The 18,202-nt window shown below is 43.7% G+C and overlaps 1 protein-coding gene across 2 annotated transcripts in view; it reads right to left on the reverse strand.

The window, feature by feature from the left end:
• Nucleotides 1-217: 217 nt before the first annotated feature.
• SORD (sorbitol dehydrogenase) overlaps nucleotides 218-18,202 on the reverse strand; it is a 74,627-nt gene continuing 56,642 nt past the window's right edge. For both annotated transcript variants that reach the window (XM_072962534.1, XM_006201735.4), the window contains exons 4-9: nucleotides 13,010-13,169; nucleotides 9,209-9,327; nucleotides 6,218-6,283; nucleotides 5,210-5,385; nucleotides 1,893-2,014; nucleotides 218-981 (exon numbers count right to left, since the gene is read on the reverse strand). In XM_072962534.1, the coding sequence (XP_072818635.1) occupies nucleotides 816-981; nucleotides 1,893-2,014; nucleotides 5,210-5,385; nucleotides 6,218-6,283; nucleotides 9,209-9,327; nucleotides 13,010-13,169 (809 nt within the window). In that variant the 3' untranslated portion in view covers nucleotides 218-815. The remainder of the gene's footprint in view (nucleotides 982-1,892; nucleotides 2,015-5,209; nucleotides 5,386-6,217; nucleotides 6,284-9,208; nucleotides 9,328-13,009; nucleotides 13,170-18,202) is intronic.

An 18,202-nucleotide genomic window follows, 5' to 3' on the forward strand; every position in this document is an offset into this window, starting at 1 on the left:
GTAGGTGCTTCCTGGTTACCTAGTGGCAAAGAAGCCTGCACTGGCTACCTCTGAATGAGCAGAAGGGTTGGAGGAGTGATGAGAAGGTGATTTTTTTACCTTGTGAGGTAAGTTACACAGAATTCTCAAAAGTTGAAGAAGAGACAATTCTTCAAGCAGTGCTGAGAAGATCCTTGACTATTTACACACTTGAGGAATGCAAGTGGGTTTGACCTCATATGAGATATTGGTTTTATTTGTTTGATTGGTTTTAAAATCATCCTAGACTTAGGAAGGTGAGTCCCTTTAATCATCAAACCAAAGAGCACTTATGTCTAGAAACACCGTGCTTTAAAGTCAAACTACTGACAACCCCTCATCACTGACACTGACCTGCAGACTTTTGTGAAAATCAGCTTCTAGGTCAGTTAAATCTTGATAAAGTTTTAAGTCGTCTCTTCATAACTCAGCCCTCATCCCCCACCTGGCCACAGTCACAGTGGAACCAGGAACCCAGTGGGCAAGTTTCTTTCCTTATTCAACTCAGGTACTCCAGGAAGAAGAAGTTCCTGGCACCTGCCTGCCAAGCTCTGCTCTACTCGTTGAACTTTGATCAGCAGGAACAGGTCATTCTGGCTACATGTTCCCCCAAACTCTCCCTACTTGTATTTTTAAGGCACACCAACTCCTCTGTGTAAGGCTCTCTGTTTATAATGAATTATTTTAATTATTCTTACTACTCAAAAGAAACTTCTGCGTCAAAACCCATGACTGCCCAGCCAACCATTCAGCCCCAAGACGCTGAGAGTGGGGACAAGGGCAGAGCCCAATTCACATCATGGATTCTGGTCGTTGGGGTCACACTTGAGCATGACTTTCAACCCCAATCCCTTTTTGGATGTTTCGAAAGCCTCCAAAGCTTTCTCCAGAGGAAATCGATGGGTGACCAAGGGCTTTACATTCACCGACTTGGATGCAAGCATTGAAATTGCTATTGGCCACCTGGAAAAGATCACAAGTATTACATTCAACCTTCAGGAGGAAAGAGTCAGGGCCCCAAAACTACCCAGTACAAGATCAGCTTGGCTTCATTTATTTGTAGCTGTGTGGTTCCCCAAGTTCAATTCTACAGGCCAACAATGGTACAAATGATCTTATGATTATGACTTATTATTCAGGAGAACAGAGCCTGTTCCCAAAGGCCCATCCCCACCCTTCTCTGCAATGTCTGCCATGAAGCCTAGAATTCCTTTGGCATGAAGGTATAAGTGTATGATGGCCACTGTGAAAAGGCAGTTAAGGCTCAGGGAGGCATCCCAGGATGATCCAAACACTCCCTTAAGCAGCTCGGCTTAGCAGAATTTATTGGAAAACCAGCACTCTGCTGAAGGAATGGTTACCGACTCTAAAGATGGGCACAAGGGCTAATGGTGGGGAAAGTAGTCTTGGACAGAGTTCCCCAGCAAGGGAGAGGATGGAGCCACAGAACACATGGTGGGGGTTATTGAGGCCTTCTCATTTCCCAGGTGGGGCTCTGTCTGGAGTGGGAACCAAAGGACTTGAGTTCTTATGGCTGTCCTCATTTCTCTCCTTCCCTTTAAAGAGGGAAAATGGAGATCTGGCCACTTAAGGAAATGGAAAAGAGAGGGCCTGGGTGATGAATGGCAGACACCCAAGAAGAGCATGCTTCAAAAATCCCCCTCACTCCTTCTCTCCGCCCTGCCTCCTGCCAGCTCTGCCCCCACACCACTTCTTTAACCAGGATAGAGTGCTCTCTCTTTGGACCCTTATCATATTGTATGGCTGTCAGTGTGGTCAGGGAGTGCCCCTCATGAATAAATAGGCAGAGACTCTTGGTCCCAGAGGCCAAGCGGGGCCTGCTCGCCACCCTGGCTCACCCACAACATACTTACGTGTTGCAGTATCGAAACACGCCCTTGATATCCACCTCTCTGGTGGCTGCGTGCACTAGGGGCACACTGGTCATCTCAGAGCCCAGACCCACAAGCACCAGGGTCCCTCCAGAACGAGTGGACTGAAGAAGAGGTAAGAATAAGAAAACCCAGAAGATGAGAAAACGCAGTCCCCACTTACAGAACACTATCACCATACAAACATCTTCTGATTGCATCAGGTAAGTATCCAAAAATTTGAGAGAATATGATTCTTTCTATATTGCTAAACTCTTCAACATGTCAACCAAAGTCAACAGAGCAGCAGAACAAATACCATCTTCTTTCAAGATCTTGAAATAATACACTCTGCCAAAGGAGGCACAATGGGAGCATCTTCTGCTGTCCGCAACATCCCAGGAAACAGCCAAGGTTCTCCAGACAGCAGTAAGATTCTCCCCTACAATCAGTGCTGACCCCTCAGCAGCCTCTGAACATCCTTTAAAGCTTTACTAATTCAGTACCACATGCTACCACTTCATCTCAGCACATGTTCCTCCTCCAGAGTTCCCACCCCACAAGACAGGAGTTTTCTCAAACCTCTAAGGAAGCACCCTCTTGGTGAGAAAACTATCAAGCACTACACCAATGGGGAGAGCTACTGGAATTCTGTGGTTTCAAAACTGTCTTACACATGCTGGCTAGTATTAAAAGGTATTTTTGCTCCAGAGACATTCATCCTAATGGTGTAAGTCATAATGGATTTATCAGTTTCCTCCTTGGAATGGGCCAGAGAGCAAAATTTCTCCTGACAATCTCCACATAACTCTACATGAGTACTAGGCTCGCTCCAGAGAGTTTGGGGGATCACTGTGCTCGATGTTGTGAGAAAAATTGACAATTCACTCACACTGAGTTTTCACTATAGTCAACAGCAGCAAGCACTTATTGGGACCACTGGGCTAAACAATGGAGCTTAACATAGCGCACATCATAGCCTCTGTCTCCAAGGGGAAGAATACACCCTTGGAGAGAGGCCTGCAGCATAGGGGTGACTCAGCATTTACACTTTTGAGTTATGGGACTCCAGATGGTGCTCTCTCAGCCACATTCCTCGTGTATGAGAACGAATGGTGCCCCTCCAGCAGGGCTGTTGGGAGTAACATAGTGGTTGGGCTCAACGTGGCATGTTTTCTGTTTTTATTGAAGCGCAATCACGTGCAAACCACCTGTGACATACAACATTGTCAGTAAGGGGGAGGGTATCTCACAACTGAAAAATGTTGCTGTCTCCACTGGAAAAGTGGGAGGAGGAGTTAGAATTGTGAGTGAGCCACAGAATCCACTGAAATTTTCCAGGAAAACTGCTGCCCACTCAGCATTTCCTCTCCACTTGGTACGGAGGAAGAGGAACACCACCAAACTGGCTATCCTAAGCTGCCAAGAGGCCAGTAGCTTACTGACCACAGGCAAAGGAATGCTCGGACCATTGTTTTGTGGGTGTGACTTCCACATCAAGGAGATGACATCAGTTCTACCTTAACCATTTGCTGCGTCTCCTCATGAACATTATCTAGACACGACATGGCAAAAAAGTGACTCTGAGGTATGTTCAAAGGTGCTTCGGCCTAACCTGCCCATTGGCAGAGTGACCGGTAGCATTCTACAGCACCTGTCATGTATGACTGCTCCACTCCCCATTCAGGACAAGCACTGGCTTCAGGCCTGGTGAGGCCCTGAGTCACATTTACCTCCACACCCACCTCAGGTAGCCTGGCAACTGGGCCCCCGCCATCAACAGGTAGAAATATCAACTCTTCTCAGATGCCCTCTGAATAGGGCACAAGAGGAAGAAAGGCCTCGCATTGTGAAGCCTTACTGCCTTTCTATTGAGCGGGGGTCACTGATTTGCCAACAACTTGAAGACAGCAGACACATTTTACTGGTTAAGCCTTCAAGGTGTCCGGCACAAAGCCAGGCACACAGCAGGAACCCAAGACCTGCCATGGGTTGACGTGGGTCGACAGATCACACACAGACCCATCGCCTGTGGGTTTTGGTTTCTCTTTGCCCCTTCCCACATGGGTGACAACTGCCTCTGACAGTGGAGCACAGAGCTGGCTGCCTCTAGCTGGAACTAGATGGGGCAAGGGTGGCACCTGCTCCACCCTCCTCCTCCTGCCACTTCCTTGGCGCCTGGTGCCACAAGCATCTTGGTAGGAGGAGGGCAAGGTAGGTCTGCCAGAGCCAGGCCTGAGGGCCGTGCCACACAGCTCAGCTTTTCCCAGAATATCTTGCAGAGTGGAAAGCGCTCTTGTGCATGACTCAGTGTGACTCAGAAGGAAGGAAGAAGCACATGCTTCTGTGGGAAAGCTGTGCGGGAGACAGGGCAGGAGTGCCCAGCGATGGCAGCTGCTAAGGCTCTCCCTAGCCCAGCCCTTCCCACCCTAGCACTGGCTCCTTATCCCCTCTATCCTTTCCTCTCTGGGTAGCTGGATGGAGGAGGGAGAGCCCAGGAGTGGAGCAGTGTGCTTAAGGCAAGTCACTGGGCCTCTCTCATCATAAAATGTGGAAAGTAAGAACTCGTTTTAGGGGCTATTATGCAGATTAGGTATCATGTTTATGAAGCACCCAGCAGAGGACTGGGCCCATGGTAGAGCTTGGAACCTAGAAGTTATTCTTTTTTCCTTCTTTTCCTTATACTTTGTCAATGCTATTCCTCCCTGCCACTCCCCTCCAACATCCCATAAATTACTGGCAGGTTGCTGACGGGAAGATCAGATATTGGCAGCTCATCTGCTGCTAGTTCTGGGAAAGGGCAGTAGGAATCAACTGTGACCCCCTCCACCTCACCTTTGTGACTAACTGAATTAATGGCTGTCACTTTGTATCAATGACTCAAAGACTTCAGTTTTCCTCCATAAAACAAGGTGGGGATTTCCCACAGTCAGCTAAGGCATGTTCCCTGTTTCTCCTGTTGACAATTTTTACCAAAAGCACTAGTTCTATGATCACAGATGCAATAATGACAGCAACCCCAACCTAAAGGTGTGGGTCACTTAACACTTTTCAAGGTCCATGTGTATCTGTTACCTACTTTGAACCTCAGAAGGCCCCAATGAGGATGTCTCACAAGTGTCACTTATCTCCACAAGACAGGTAAGGAAACAGAGATATCAAGGGATTCTCTACTTTTGCTTGGGGGTGGGGGAGGACACAGAGCAAAGCAAATCAGTGGAGAAGCTTAAACCTAGTACTCCTTACTTCTGTTTGGCTCACTGCCCTGTGCTGATTCCCCGAAGCTGCCCCTCAGCTTCTGCTACCGTCATCCCACTCACATAGATGCCAGCCTGGATGGAGGCCTCCACCCCTGTGCACTCGATGGTGGCATCTGGCTTGCACCCCAGTAGGCCTTCCACTTTACTGGCAATTTCCTGAGGGCTCTCCTTGGAGATCTGGAGGACGAAATCAGCCCCAACTTCCTTGGCTTTCAACAACCGAGACTCTGACAGATCTAAAGTTAAAACAAAAGTTTCTTTCAAACTGAGAAACTGGATGGTGGATTAGGGAGAAAAAAATGGAGGCACAGGTTCTGATGGCAATGAAGCTCTGGTGTAGTGGTGGTGTCACTGAGCCCAACACACACACACTGCACCTTCACATACTCCCACACATCCATGCCCTCCTACATCCCCACACACCACACAGCTCTACACAGCTACACACATACACACTCTCTTTCTTATATCTTTTCCTCATACAAGACACACACTGATACATCCCCACTCCCCTCATATATCCACAACACCCTGCACACCACACAACCCTACGTGCTCACCCACACACAGATAACCTCTTCTCACACACACGCACACTTTCACAAATACCTTACATGCACACACACACATTATCTCACAGATGCCCCCTCCTCATACACACATACCCTTCTATACATACTATACCACTTCACACACATACCCACACGTGTCACAGGTAACCTCTCCTCACACATGCACATTCATATCTCTCACCCACACCACACACCTCACAATCACTCTCAGCCTCCTCTTAGGACCAGGTGGGTAGTTTGGGCATCTGAGGTCCACACTAAAGAGCCAAGTCCTCTTCACAGCAGCCACCCTCTCCCAGCAGCTTCAAAAAAGGGTCTCCTCCTGAATCCTGACTTGGGCATCCCCTGCGTGGGCTTTTCAATCCTGGAACCCAGGAGAAAAGAACAGGAGCATCTTTAGAAGAAACCCAGTAGGAAAGGAATAGGCCTGTCCTTGTCCCAAACTGTAGGCTCAGCTGCTTCCCCTTCAAGGAGATATGAAAAGAAAAAAACTTACCAGTCACCACGACTTGAGCTGCACCCATTGCTTTGGCCACGAGCAAACTGACCAATCCTATTGGCCCTAAATAAACCAGAAAATGGGAGACATCTGTGAAATATTAAACACCAGCTCTCCCCCTTGTCTAGGACACAGACAGAAACCTTACCTTTTGTGTACCTCTAGCATCTATCCCAATGCCTGACACATAGTGAGACTTTAACAACTGTTAGTTGAATGCATGAGCAAATGAATGCATGAGGAATTGTCCTCTATGTGGAATCTGCTCCTAGTGCTATGTTCTGTTTGATTCTCTCATACTTCAGAGCTAGAAAATTTCCACTTATTCTTGGGTGCTGCTTGGAGATAATGTCAAAGAACCAGAGAGGGCTCAAGAATACACTTTTGCTCAGAGGATAAGAAGTCCCAAAAGGTCTGGATACATTTTTCCTATTCTGTCTTTGACCTCTATACCTTCTTAGCACCCGTCATACCTCCCAAAGGAGAGCCATATCCTTTAAGGTGCCCTTTTGAGGACCACCGTGGAGGGTGTCCTAGGTTGACCCAGCTGTTCAGGCAGCCCCAGGATGTTCATGTTCATGTGTCTAAGAATCAGCCCAAAGACCACCTGCTTCCTGACAGCATCAGCATGCTAGATGACACAATGGTTTTAACACAAAAACCAGACCACGAATGAGGCTATGTAGAATATCTTTGAAGATTTGCTTTTTGGACACTCCCTGTGAAAATAATTTAGTGAGTCACCCAGAAAGCAAAACACTGGGAAATACCTGAAGTGAACAACAATGGGGTGATTAGTTAGATAAAACTATGGTGGGATACTACACAGTTATTAAAAATTATGTCAGAATGCTTATCTATTGACATGGAAAAATGTCCACAACATATTAATTTTTAAAAAAAAAAGTAAAATGAAACATATTCAGCATGATCTCATGAATAAAACAAAAATAAAATTGAAAGATTCTACACCAAAACGTTAACAGTAGTTCTCTCAGGCTGATGGGTGATGGGGCTATTGGTGAATTTGTGTGTGTGTGTACATGTGTGTGCATGTGCCCACATGTTGTACATATAACCACTTTCTCCACAGTAAAAATGTATTAGTTATGCAGATTAAAAAAAAATCCGTCACCTGAATCCTACAGTCTGCTGGCTCACTGAGGCAAGTCTGTCTACACCCATCACCCCTTTTAGGAAGCCCTGTGGTCATTTATTTGGCCCTGCCAAAGAAAATCAGTCACAAAGTATATGAGGATTAACTCAAAATGGATTAAAGACTTGAACATAAGACCTGAAACAATGAAACTCCTAGAAGAAAACACAGGCAGTAAGATCCCTGACATCAGTCTTGACAATGATTTTTTGGATTTGTCACTAAAAGCAAAGGCAATGAAAAAGTAGGACTACACCAAACTAAAAAGCTTCTGCATAGCCTGCATAGCAAAAGAAATCATCAACAAAATGATACAGGCAACCTGCTGAATGGGAGGTAATATTGTAAATCATATATTTCACATGAGATTAATATATATAAAGAACTCACAGAACTCAATAGCAAAAAGACAATCCAACTGAAAAATGGGCAGAGATTCTAAACAGACATTTTTCCAAAGAAGACATACATGGCCAACACAAACATGAAAAGATGCTCAATATCACTAATTTTCAGGGAAATACAAATCAAAAACCACAATGGGACATCAGCTCACACTTGTCAGAATGACTATCATCAAAAAGACAACAAATAACAAATGTTGGTGAGAAACATGGAGAAAAGGGGGCCCTGGGGCACCGTTGGTAGGAATGTAAACTGGTGCAGCCACTATGGAAAACACTATGGAGATTCCTCTATTACAAACACAACTACCATGCAGTCCAGCAATTCCATTTCTGTGTAAATAAAATAAAAACACTAACTCAAAACAATATATACACCCTCACTTTCATTGTAGCATTATGTATAAAAGCCAACACATGGAAACAACCTAAGTGTTCACCAATGGGTGAAGAGACAAAGAAAATACAATGCCATATTATTCAGCTACAAAAACCCCGGGCTCATAGGTACAGAGAACAGACTGATTACCAGAGGTGAGGCCTGGGGGTGGATGAAATGGATGAAGGGGATCAAAAGGTTCAAACTTCCAGTGAAACAGTCCTGGGGATCTAATGTACAGCATGGTGACTTAGTGAATAATACTGTATTGTATATTTGAAAGCTGCCAAGAGAACAGACCTCAAAAGTTCTCACCATATGGAAAAAAATTTATAACTATGTGTTGTGACAGATATTAATTAGACTCAACTGTGGTAATCATTATATACGATTTCAATATATACAAATATCAAATCATTATGTTGTATAACTGAAACTATATAATGTTATATGCCAATTATACCTCATATAAAAAAGTGTATGAGTAACACCAGATCACACCCATAGGGCGTGGAGTACGCTGACTGGGTCACCAGTAGTTATAGGTCTGGAATGATTCAGTCTGAGGTTGTTACACTTGTTCGGGCGACTCGAAGCAAGGGAGGAAGAAAACAGCTAGTTGCAACCCCAATGTGGGTTGAGTGCTGGCTCACAGTGGGCTGGACTCCACTCCTTCCACTGGCCCTGATCAGGGCACAGCTCATTCCTAAAGGACCAGGAGACCACTTCTCTAGGATGACTTGAAAGTTCCAAAAGTTGCCCCTCCCTTTATTACCAAAAGTATTTCCTTAGTTTCCTATCAGGTGTTGAAAAACAGTATCAAATTGCATTCTTTAAATGAACAAAGGAGTCATGTTGCCTAGGATGTATCATGTCTGCAGATACTTATTTAGCAAAGTACTGAGGGACTGGGACACTGTAAGCCTCCCCAACCCAGAAAGATTCTAGGACCAATTTCAGCCTTTGGAGGAGGGAAATGAGATGCGCAGAGGGGTCCCCACATTACCCTTTAATGAACTCATATAACAGGAGTGTCATCTGTCTCTTACCAGCTCCACACACAAAGATCCTGTTCCCCAGGCTGACTCCAGCTCGCCGGCAGGCATGGATGCCCACAGACAGTGGCTCAATCAGGGCCCCTTCCTCAAAGGTGACATTTTCAGGAAGCCTGAGGAGTCATTCAACACACAATTAGTCCCCCTGGGTTAACAATAATGATAGCTATTTATGTGCTGGGCAATGTGCTAAGCAATTTACATATATTCAAATGTGTAAATCCTCACAATAGTTCTGTGGTAGATGCTATCATTCCCACTTTACAGATGAGGAAACCAAGCCTTGGAGGATTAAACGACTTGCTCCAAAGGTTGAAAACCAGTGAGTAGTGAGAGGCTCAAAGGTTTTGAATTAGAAGCCAGATATATCTGATTCCATATCACACTGCCCACCTCTGAAAATAGTTTCCTTTAGTGAAATCACTTCAGTGAATACATTATATATTCTTTAATATGCTATCCAAGGTAAGGTATGGCATGGCTGTCATTAGTTAAGTGAAAAATTCATTTCATAAGGGGTCAACTTAACCATATTCCAGTATCTCATCTGCTTCTTAAATTCAGTGCCTTTCTGGTTTCATTTTAGCAAACAATCTTGACTATTAGAAGCTTTGCAAAACAGTGATTTAGAAGCTGACATCACTCTGTGCATTGTCCCTCATATTACACACCCCAGAAGAACCACATCTGATGGCAGCAGCTGCCTGGCTGTCACTGGACTGGTTAAGATGGGGAAAGGGCTTGTCTTCCACACAGCAGATTAAATGCTGTGTCACCTTCACCACTGGGTTCTTGGTTTTCACTTCCCTGTCCACTGGCATCTTGACCCTCTTAACGATCCCACTGATGATGACAGTAAACATTTGCACAAGGCTTTACAGATTAGACAGCTTTCTTCTCCATTATCTCATTTAATCCTTACCATGACCTTGTTAGGCAGGAAAGGCAGGCTTTATTTTTAACCTTTATTACACAGAAGCAAAACTGAAGCAGGATGACATTAAGAGACTTGCCCAAGGTTATAAGGCTTACAAGGGGAAAAGAAAATTTGAACCCAGAGCTCCTGATTCCACACCCTCTGCCTGTCCCATATCAGCTGCCTCTTGGTACAAGCAGTTCTGTAGTTAATGTCTAATTCCTGCTAGTTCCTCACTGTTCAGTATTTATTCAGTGTCCCCAAAACCTCCACATACAAGAACATGAAAATCCTCAAGTTCCAAGAAGAAATAAAGTGGCAGCCAAACCACATGCTCATGCCCCTGGTCCTTCTGTTCATGAGCTCCCACAGAATAAACAAGGCCCGCAGATGGCCTGGCTGCTACCCACCACCCCTTCTTTCTTCTCTCACATCATTTCCCCCACCCCAATCCGCTCTCCTGCCATGACTGCTGTCATCACCCCTTCTACCCACACAATCTACCCCATCAATTCTGTATAAGGGAAGAAAGTTTAAAGTGAAATGGTATAAAGACTCTCAAACTCTCTCAAGGATCCCCAACTACACTCTGACACTCCTGCCTCCTCACTTTTGGGCCTCCCCCAAAGCTTGTATTGGCACTAAACTGAGGGTGGCCTGTGGCTCCTCTCATCTTCACTCTCACTTCCCTTTGGAACCAAAACACCAAGAAGAAATGGAATTGGGGATGGTGATGAGAGAGGATTGTTACATGGGAGATTATTTCACTGATGAGGCAGATGCTGCCTTATTATACATGCAGCCATAGCCAGCCGCATGGGAGGGCAGCCTGGCATGGAGGCAGACACACCGGGCAGAGTCCTGGGGCCCAGTCCTTTTGCCACTTTCCTGGGGAGAGCTACTGGGTCCTCCTTCTTCAACCTTGCTCAGTGGGGGTTGAGTGAAAGGAGATGAGAGGACTCTAAGTTTCCTCCCGGCCCTATTCATTCCTGATTTCATAAACACCAGAAAATGACAAAGCAACTTGGTGGTTTTCACAATGGGAGTCAGGGAATAGGCAAAAGGGTTAAAGGGTGATCAAGAAGCCAAGGGGGAAGCAGGAAGATAGAAAGAAAATAGGTGGGAAGGAAAATAAAGAGGCTGTGGTAGTGTAGAAATCCTCACAAAGAGAAACAAGAGAGAAGGGCATGGATCCCAGGCTGGGCTGGGGACACAGGCATAAATTACTGTGGGAGGAGAGGAGAGGTGGAGATTGAATGTCCCCTAGAGGCCCCCCACAGCCCTCTGTTTGCCATTGCCAAAGAGAACACCCCTCCTCCACCATCTATAAACCACCCTACCCTCTACTCCTCAGTGCAAAGCTCCCTTTCAGACCTAACCTTGTACCATCCCCCAGACATAAGGTCACAGCTATGATATATCATGGCACTGTTTACTGAGCTCCTACTATGTGCCAGGCCTCTTGCTGAGCACTTGATATGCTCTTCCTAATGAATCCTGTCAATAATTCTATGTATTTCATCGTCTCAATGCTATTACCATCTCCATTTTACAGGCCAGGAGACAGGTTACAAAGTTTAAGTAATTTTCTCAAGGTCACATTGTTGATAAATAGCAGAGGCCAGTGGTTAGTCTCGAACTTTACCACTATGCTCTTCTGCCTTCCGTGAAAAACTTGTTTGACATCTTGACTTGGAAAAGGCCCAGAAAAGGTGGGCTCGTTCAGGAACCGCTTGCTCAAAGGTGGACTCTATCCATGGAACATGCTTTCTCTGAGAGCAGGTTCAGATGTTGACTTAAATTCATCATGAAGTCTCTGGCTTGTGACTCCTCTCAAAGCTTCCAGTAGGTACTAGAAAACTCAGATCTGTCAGACTGCCCTTGTACCTGGGACCTGGCCTCCATCAGACAAGCCTCATCCTGGCCAAAAGAGCCACTGCTGGGGCCAGGCTAGGGTGGGAGGAAAACACACCTGGTCATGTCAGAAGGAAAGCGGCATACCAGTATCCCAGAGGTCCATGGGCCAGGGCCCATGCAGAAGGTATAGCATGCTGCTTCTGCCAGACACAACTTCCTAAAACCACTTTGAGAGCTGGAGTAGGGTAGTGAACACAGGGCAGGAGCTTGAGAATCACAGCCACCCCAGCTTAACTCCTTGCTCTGTTCTGTGTCCAAGTCAATTAGCCTCCTCCTGCCTCTGTTAACTCTTGCACAAAACTGCAATAATGGTGCCCACCCCACCATTATTCTTATAAAGGTTAAATAAGATAAGGCATGCAAAGCACTTATTAGCACAAGACTAGGCACATAAGAATAATTGTGACTTTGCATGTATTGCCTTATTTAATCTCCAGGTGATTAAAAGAGACTGAAGCAGAGGAAGGTTAAGTCATTTTCTCAGAGTCATTCACTAGGAGAGAGTGGATCCAGGGCCCCAGAGCTCATGCCCTGGCTCCACGCCATACTGCCTCAGGAAACCCCAGTTTTTGCTGTCACTGTTTGTTGTTGTCGTCAAGGTTTTTACTGTTACAAGTTCTCCTTCCTGTGGCTTCAGTGGAAAACAATAATGGAGGACAACCACAATAAATTATCTCCAGGATGGCTACAGAAGGGTGAGAGAGTTCAGCAACAATTTTCTATTATTGCTCTAGGTGAGGGAAAGTTAGTCTGAAAGACTAAAACCAAGCACTGGAAGTCAATCTTAGCCCTAGTCCGGCTACCCTCTCTCAATGCCTCCAAGAAAGACAGGCTTGCCAAGGAGATGCCTCATGTCTGGAATAACGAGCTGAAAAGAATAAAGAAACCACCATAGGAAACAAGAAGAAAGAACACCAAACAAACACTGGGGAAGGTGGCACAGCCGGGCCATGGGCACTAACTTGTAGCAAAAGTTGGCATTGTGCTTGTAGAACCGACAGAGGTTCCCGTCATCAGGGGGCGTGGCACAGAAGAAGATGGTTGGCGACAGATTGTATCGGCCAATCTTGCAGAATTCATCAGGTTCTCGAGGAGCACCAGGCTCAATGGCAACACGGTCACCTGTAGAGAAAAACACGGGCAGGGGCAGAGATGCTGTGAAGGGATGCATGCTCATGGGCAGATGCCTGCATCTGCATCTGGCAGAATGAGTCACCCTACCCTCAGGGACCCAGAGAGCCCCAGGCAAGCCCAGACCATTAGTGCTTCCAGAAGAAAAGATGGGAAGCAGCGCGTGCTTAAATTCTGGAAGAAAATGACCAGCCCACTTCACAAACTGGTTTGGCCTGCCTGCCCCCTTTCATAGTCTGATAGAACAAGCCAACCTGCCCTTCTAGCTCCACAGCTACCTCCCAGCTTGGGAACAGAACCAGTCTCATCTGTTAGACAAGCCAGGTTTAGTTCCCATCTCAAACTGCAGCAAAAGAAGTAGCTAGTGTGTGGAGTTTGCAGACTCTTTTTCTTCACTTGTTTTGATAATATGGAGAAAGGCCTTTATAAACACAACAGCCATAATGATGGCATGTCTTATGATCAGTCTGCTTAGACAATAACTAAGCATCGAGTGATTCCTGGTTAGCAGAACCACTAAGGCTAATGACTCACAGAGGTCTTAGACTCTGGTACAGGGAAGAGTAACACTCAGGCTTGTGAATAGCCAGCTCTATCATATTACTACTCTATGTCTCACTATGCCCCCTTGGAAACCCAGGCTTAGAATGGTTCTTCTATCTTCTTAGCATGAAAAATTTCAAACATACAGCAAAACTGAAAGAGCTGTACAGTGAACACCCAGATATCCTCCTCTACCTAGTTCCTTCAATTAACATTTAGCTACATTCACTTTATCACGTATTCATCCATCCTATCTATCCTTCTCTCTTCCATTCATCAATCCATCTTCTCTTCTAGTGCATTTTAAAGTAGGTTGCAGACAGAGGTACATGTCAGTCTTAAATACTCCAGCCTGCCTATCACTAACTAGAGTTCAATACTTGTTCATGGTTCCTTTTTAAGGTAGTTGGACCATTAGATGAATTTTGATAAAGGCATTCACCTATGTAAAATCAGGTGAATTAAGACACAGAATATTAACACTACCTCAGAAACTTCATTCCTTCATGTCCCTTCCAGTCAATCCCCCTTCCCCCCCGTCCCAGAGGGTGTACTAGCAGAGTTTGGGCCCACTTGTGCCTGATGAGTGTGTTAGGAGCCTGACAAGAATCTGTGAGAGGTCTGACCTTTACCAAGCAGAGACAAGTTAAGCTATTTTCGTAAGTCTTTTGTGTTAAAAGTACCCACAGGATAGTGTAGAGTCCTGGGATGTAGTCAGTGCACATTAAAAGCACTGGTAGTGACGGTGATTGTAGTAGTAGTAATATATAGCGGTATTAATAACTATTTTTATTTATTTATCATTATTATAATTAACTGAGCTGGTATCCTTGCAAAGGAAATTCAGACAATAAGATAAACAGGTAGGAGGGTGTGGCCAAGATGGTTGAGTAGAAACCCTGAGCTCATCTCCTCCCACAGGCACACAAAAATTACAACTATTTACAGAGCAGTTATCAATGAGAATGACCTGAAGACTAGCAGGAAAGATTTTCCACAAAGATTAAAGAAGAAATCACAAAGAGACAGATAGAAGGGGCAGAGACAGTATAGTCGAGACCCATACCTCTGAGTAGGTGACCCACAAACAGGAGGATAATCACAAATGCAGAGTTCTCCCCACAGAGCAAGGTCTAAGCCCACATTGGGCTCCCTATGCTGGGAAGACAAATCCCGACAGAACATCTGGCTTTGAAGGCCAATGGGACTTGTGTACAGGAGAGCCAGAGGGCTATTGCAAACAGAGTCCACTCTTAAAGGGGTAGAGACACAGCACAGAGGCAGTAATTTCAAAGGAGGCTGGGTCAGAATCACTTGCTAATTTTGGACAGCCTCCCTGAGAGGCAAAAGGTAACAGGGACTCCTGGGAACACAGACACCGGTGGTAGCCATTTCTGGGGAGCTTCTGCCTTGAGAACACTGGTGCTAGCAAGTGCCATTTTACAGTTGTCCCTCTAGCCTATTAGTGCAAGGGACTAGCGTGCCCACCAATCACAGAACCAGTCCTGGGACCCCATGGGCTGCACAGCCAGCTGTGCCAGGACTCAGCCTCATCCACCAGTGGCTGGCAGCCTCAGCACAAAGTAGGGCATGGCTGCCAACTAGATCATGGACGAGACCAAGTCACAGTAGCCCATCATAACAGAAGTCCCCATGCAGCCCATATAGGTGGCACCCCTGGAGCATATAGCTCTGGTGACCAGAGGGAGTATGCTGCTGGTCCCATAGGAAGTCTCCTACATAAGACCATTTCTCCAAGATTGGGAAATGAAACTGAACTACCAAATAGAGCTGGAATACAATAACTAAAATAAAAAATACACTAGAAGGAATCAACAGTTTAGATGATACAGAGGAACCGATCAGTAAATTGGAAGCCAGAAGTGGAAGAAAAAGAATTTTTTAAAATGACGATAGTTTAAGAGATCTCTGGGACAACATCAAGTATACTAGCATTCACATTATAAATGTCCCAGAAGGAGACATGGGAGAGAAAGGGGCAGATAACTTATTTGAACAAATGATAGCTGAAAACTTCCCTAACCTGGCATAGGAAACAGACATATAGGTACAAAAAGCATGGAGTCATAAACAAGATCAACCCAAAGAGATACACATCAAGACACGTTAGCAAAAATTAAAGATAAAGAGAGAATCATAAAAAAAGCAGAAGGGAAAAGCAACTAGTGATATGCAAGGGAGCTCCCATAAGACTGTCAGCTGAGTTTTCAGCAAAAACTTTGCAGGCTAGAAGGGAGTGGCATGATATATTCAACGTGATAAAAGGAAAAAAACCTACAACCGAGAAAAAAGAATACTCTATCTGGCAAGACTATCATTTAGATTTGAAGAAGAGATCAAGACTTTTGCAAACAAGCAAAAGCAAAAAGAGTTCAGCACTAGTAAACTGGCTTTATAAGAAATGTTAAAGGGACTTCTGTAAGTGGAAAACAACCACAACTAGGAATATGAAAATTATGAAAGGAAAAATCTCATTGGTAAAGGCAAATACACAGCAAAAATAGTAGATCAATCACTTATAAGTTAAAATATGAAAGTAGTAAAATCATCTATATCCATAATGAGAAGTTGAGGGTTACATAAAAATATGTAAAATATGATGTCAAAAACATTAAGCATTGGGCTGGGGGAATAAAAATGTAGGATTGTTAAAATGCATTCAAACTTAAGAGATCAGTGACAAAAAATGATTTTATATGCAAACACACACACACCCCTCATGGTAACTGCAAACTAAAAATCTATAACAGATAAACACACAAAGAAGAGAATCTAAACATAATACTAAAGATAGTCATCAAATCATAAAAGAGAGGAAAAAAAAGAACAACAACAAAAAAGAACCAACAACAAAAAAACAATGAACAGAATGGCAATAAACACACACCTATCAATAATTAATTGTGATTAAAGTAATTATTGGATATTGGACTAAATGTTCCAATCAAAAAACAATTTGGTTGAATGGATTAAAAATAAATAAGACCCATATATATGCTACCTACAAGTGAATCACTTCAGATATAAGGTAAGGATACACACAGACTGAAAGTAAATGAAAAAAGGTATTCCATAAAGATGGAAATAAAAAGAAAGCTGGAGTAGCAATACATATATCACAAAAAATAGACTTTAAAACAAAGACCATAATAGGAGACAAAGAAGGACATTACATAATTATTAGGTATCAATCCAAAAAGATATAACAATTATGGTTGTGTTTTTTTTGCATGTGTGCACATACACATGTACCCAACAGAGGAGCACCTAAATATACAAAGCAAATATTAACAAACATAATGAGAGAAATTGACAATAACACAATCATAGTAGGGGGCTCTAACACCCTACTTACATCAATGGACAGATCATCCAGACAGAAAATCAATAAGGAAACCCTGGCCTTAAAAGACACATTAGACCAAATGGACTTAATAGACACACAGATCAGTCCAACCAAAAGTACCACAATACACATTCTTTTCAACTGCATACAGAACATTTTCCTGGATAGCTCACATACTAGGCCACAAAACAAGTCTCAATAAATTTAAGATTGAAATCTTTCTTGACTATGTGGTATGAGATTAAAAATCAACTAAGAAAAAACAAAAACTACAAAAACAAATACATGGAGGCTTAATAGTATGCTACTAAACAGCAAATAGGTCACTGAAGAAATCAAACAGGAAATCAAAAAATATCCGAGACAAACGAAAATGAAAACACAACAAACCAAGACCTAGGAGACACAGCAAAAGTAGTTTTAAAAGAAAAGGTTATAGCAATAGAAGCCTCCCTCAGGAAACAAGAAAATCTCAAACACCCTAACCTTACACTTAAAGGAACTAGAAAAAGAACAAATAATACTCAAAGTTAGAAGGAAAGAAATAATAAAAATCAGAGAAAACATAAAAGAAATAGAAACTATAAAAACAATAAAAAAGATCAATGAATCTAAGAAATGGTTCTTTTAAAATGTAACCAAATTAATAAACTTCTAAGCAGACTCATCAAGAAAAAACAGAGAGGACCCAAATAAAATCAGAAATGAAAGAGGGGAAGTTACAACCAACACTACAGGAATACAAAGGATCATAAGACATTACTACAAACAATTATATGCTAATAAAATGGACAGCTTGGAATAAATAAATATGTTCCTAGCAAAGTACAGTCTCTCAAGACTGAATCAGGAAGAAATAGAAAATATGAACAGACCGGTAAGGAAATCTGTAATAAAAACTCACAACAAACAAAAGTCCAGAATGAAACAGTGTCACTGGTTAATTTTACCAAACATTTAAGGAAGAGTTAACACCTGTCCTCAAACTATTCTAAAAAACTGCAGGTTAAGGAATACTTCCAAACATATTCTACAAGGCCACCATCACCCTGATACCAAAACCAGACAAATACACCACACACACACACACACACACACACACACACACACACAC

Source organism: Vicugna pacos, chromosome 6 (assembly GCF_048564905.1).
Source record: "Vicugna pacos chromosome 6, VicPac4, whole genome shotgun sequence".
Lineage (NCBI taxonomy): Eukaryota > Metazoa > Chordata > Mammalia > Artiodactyla > Camelidae > Vicugna > Vicugna pacos.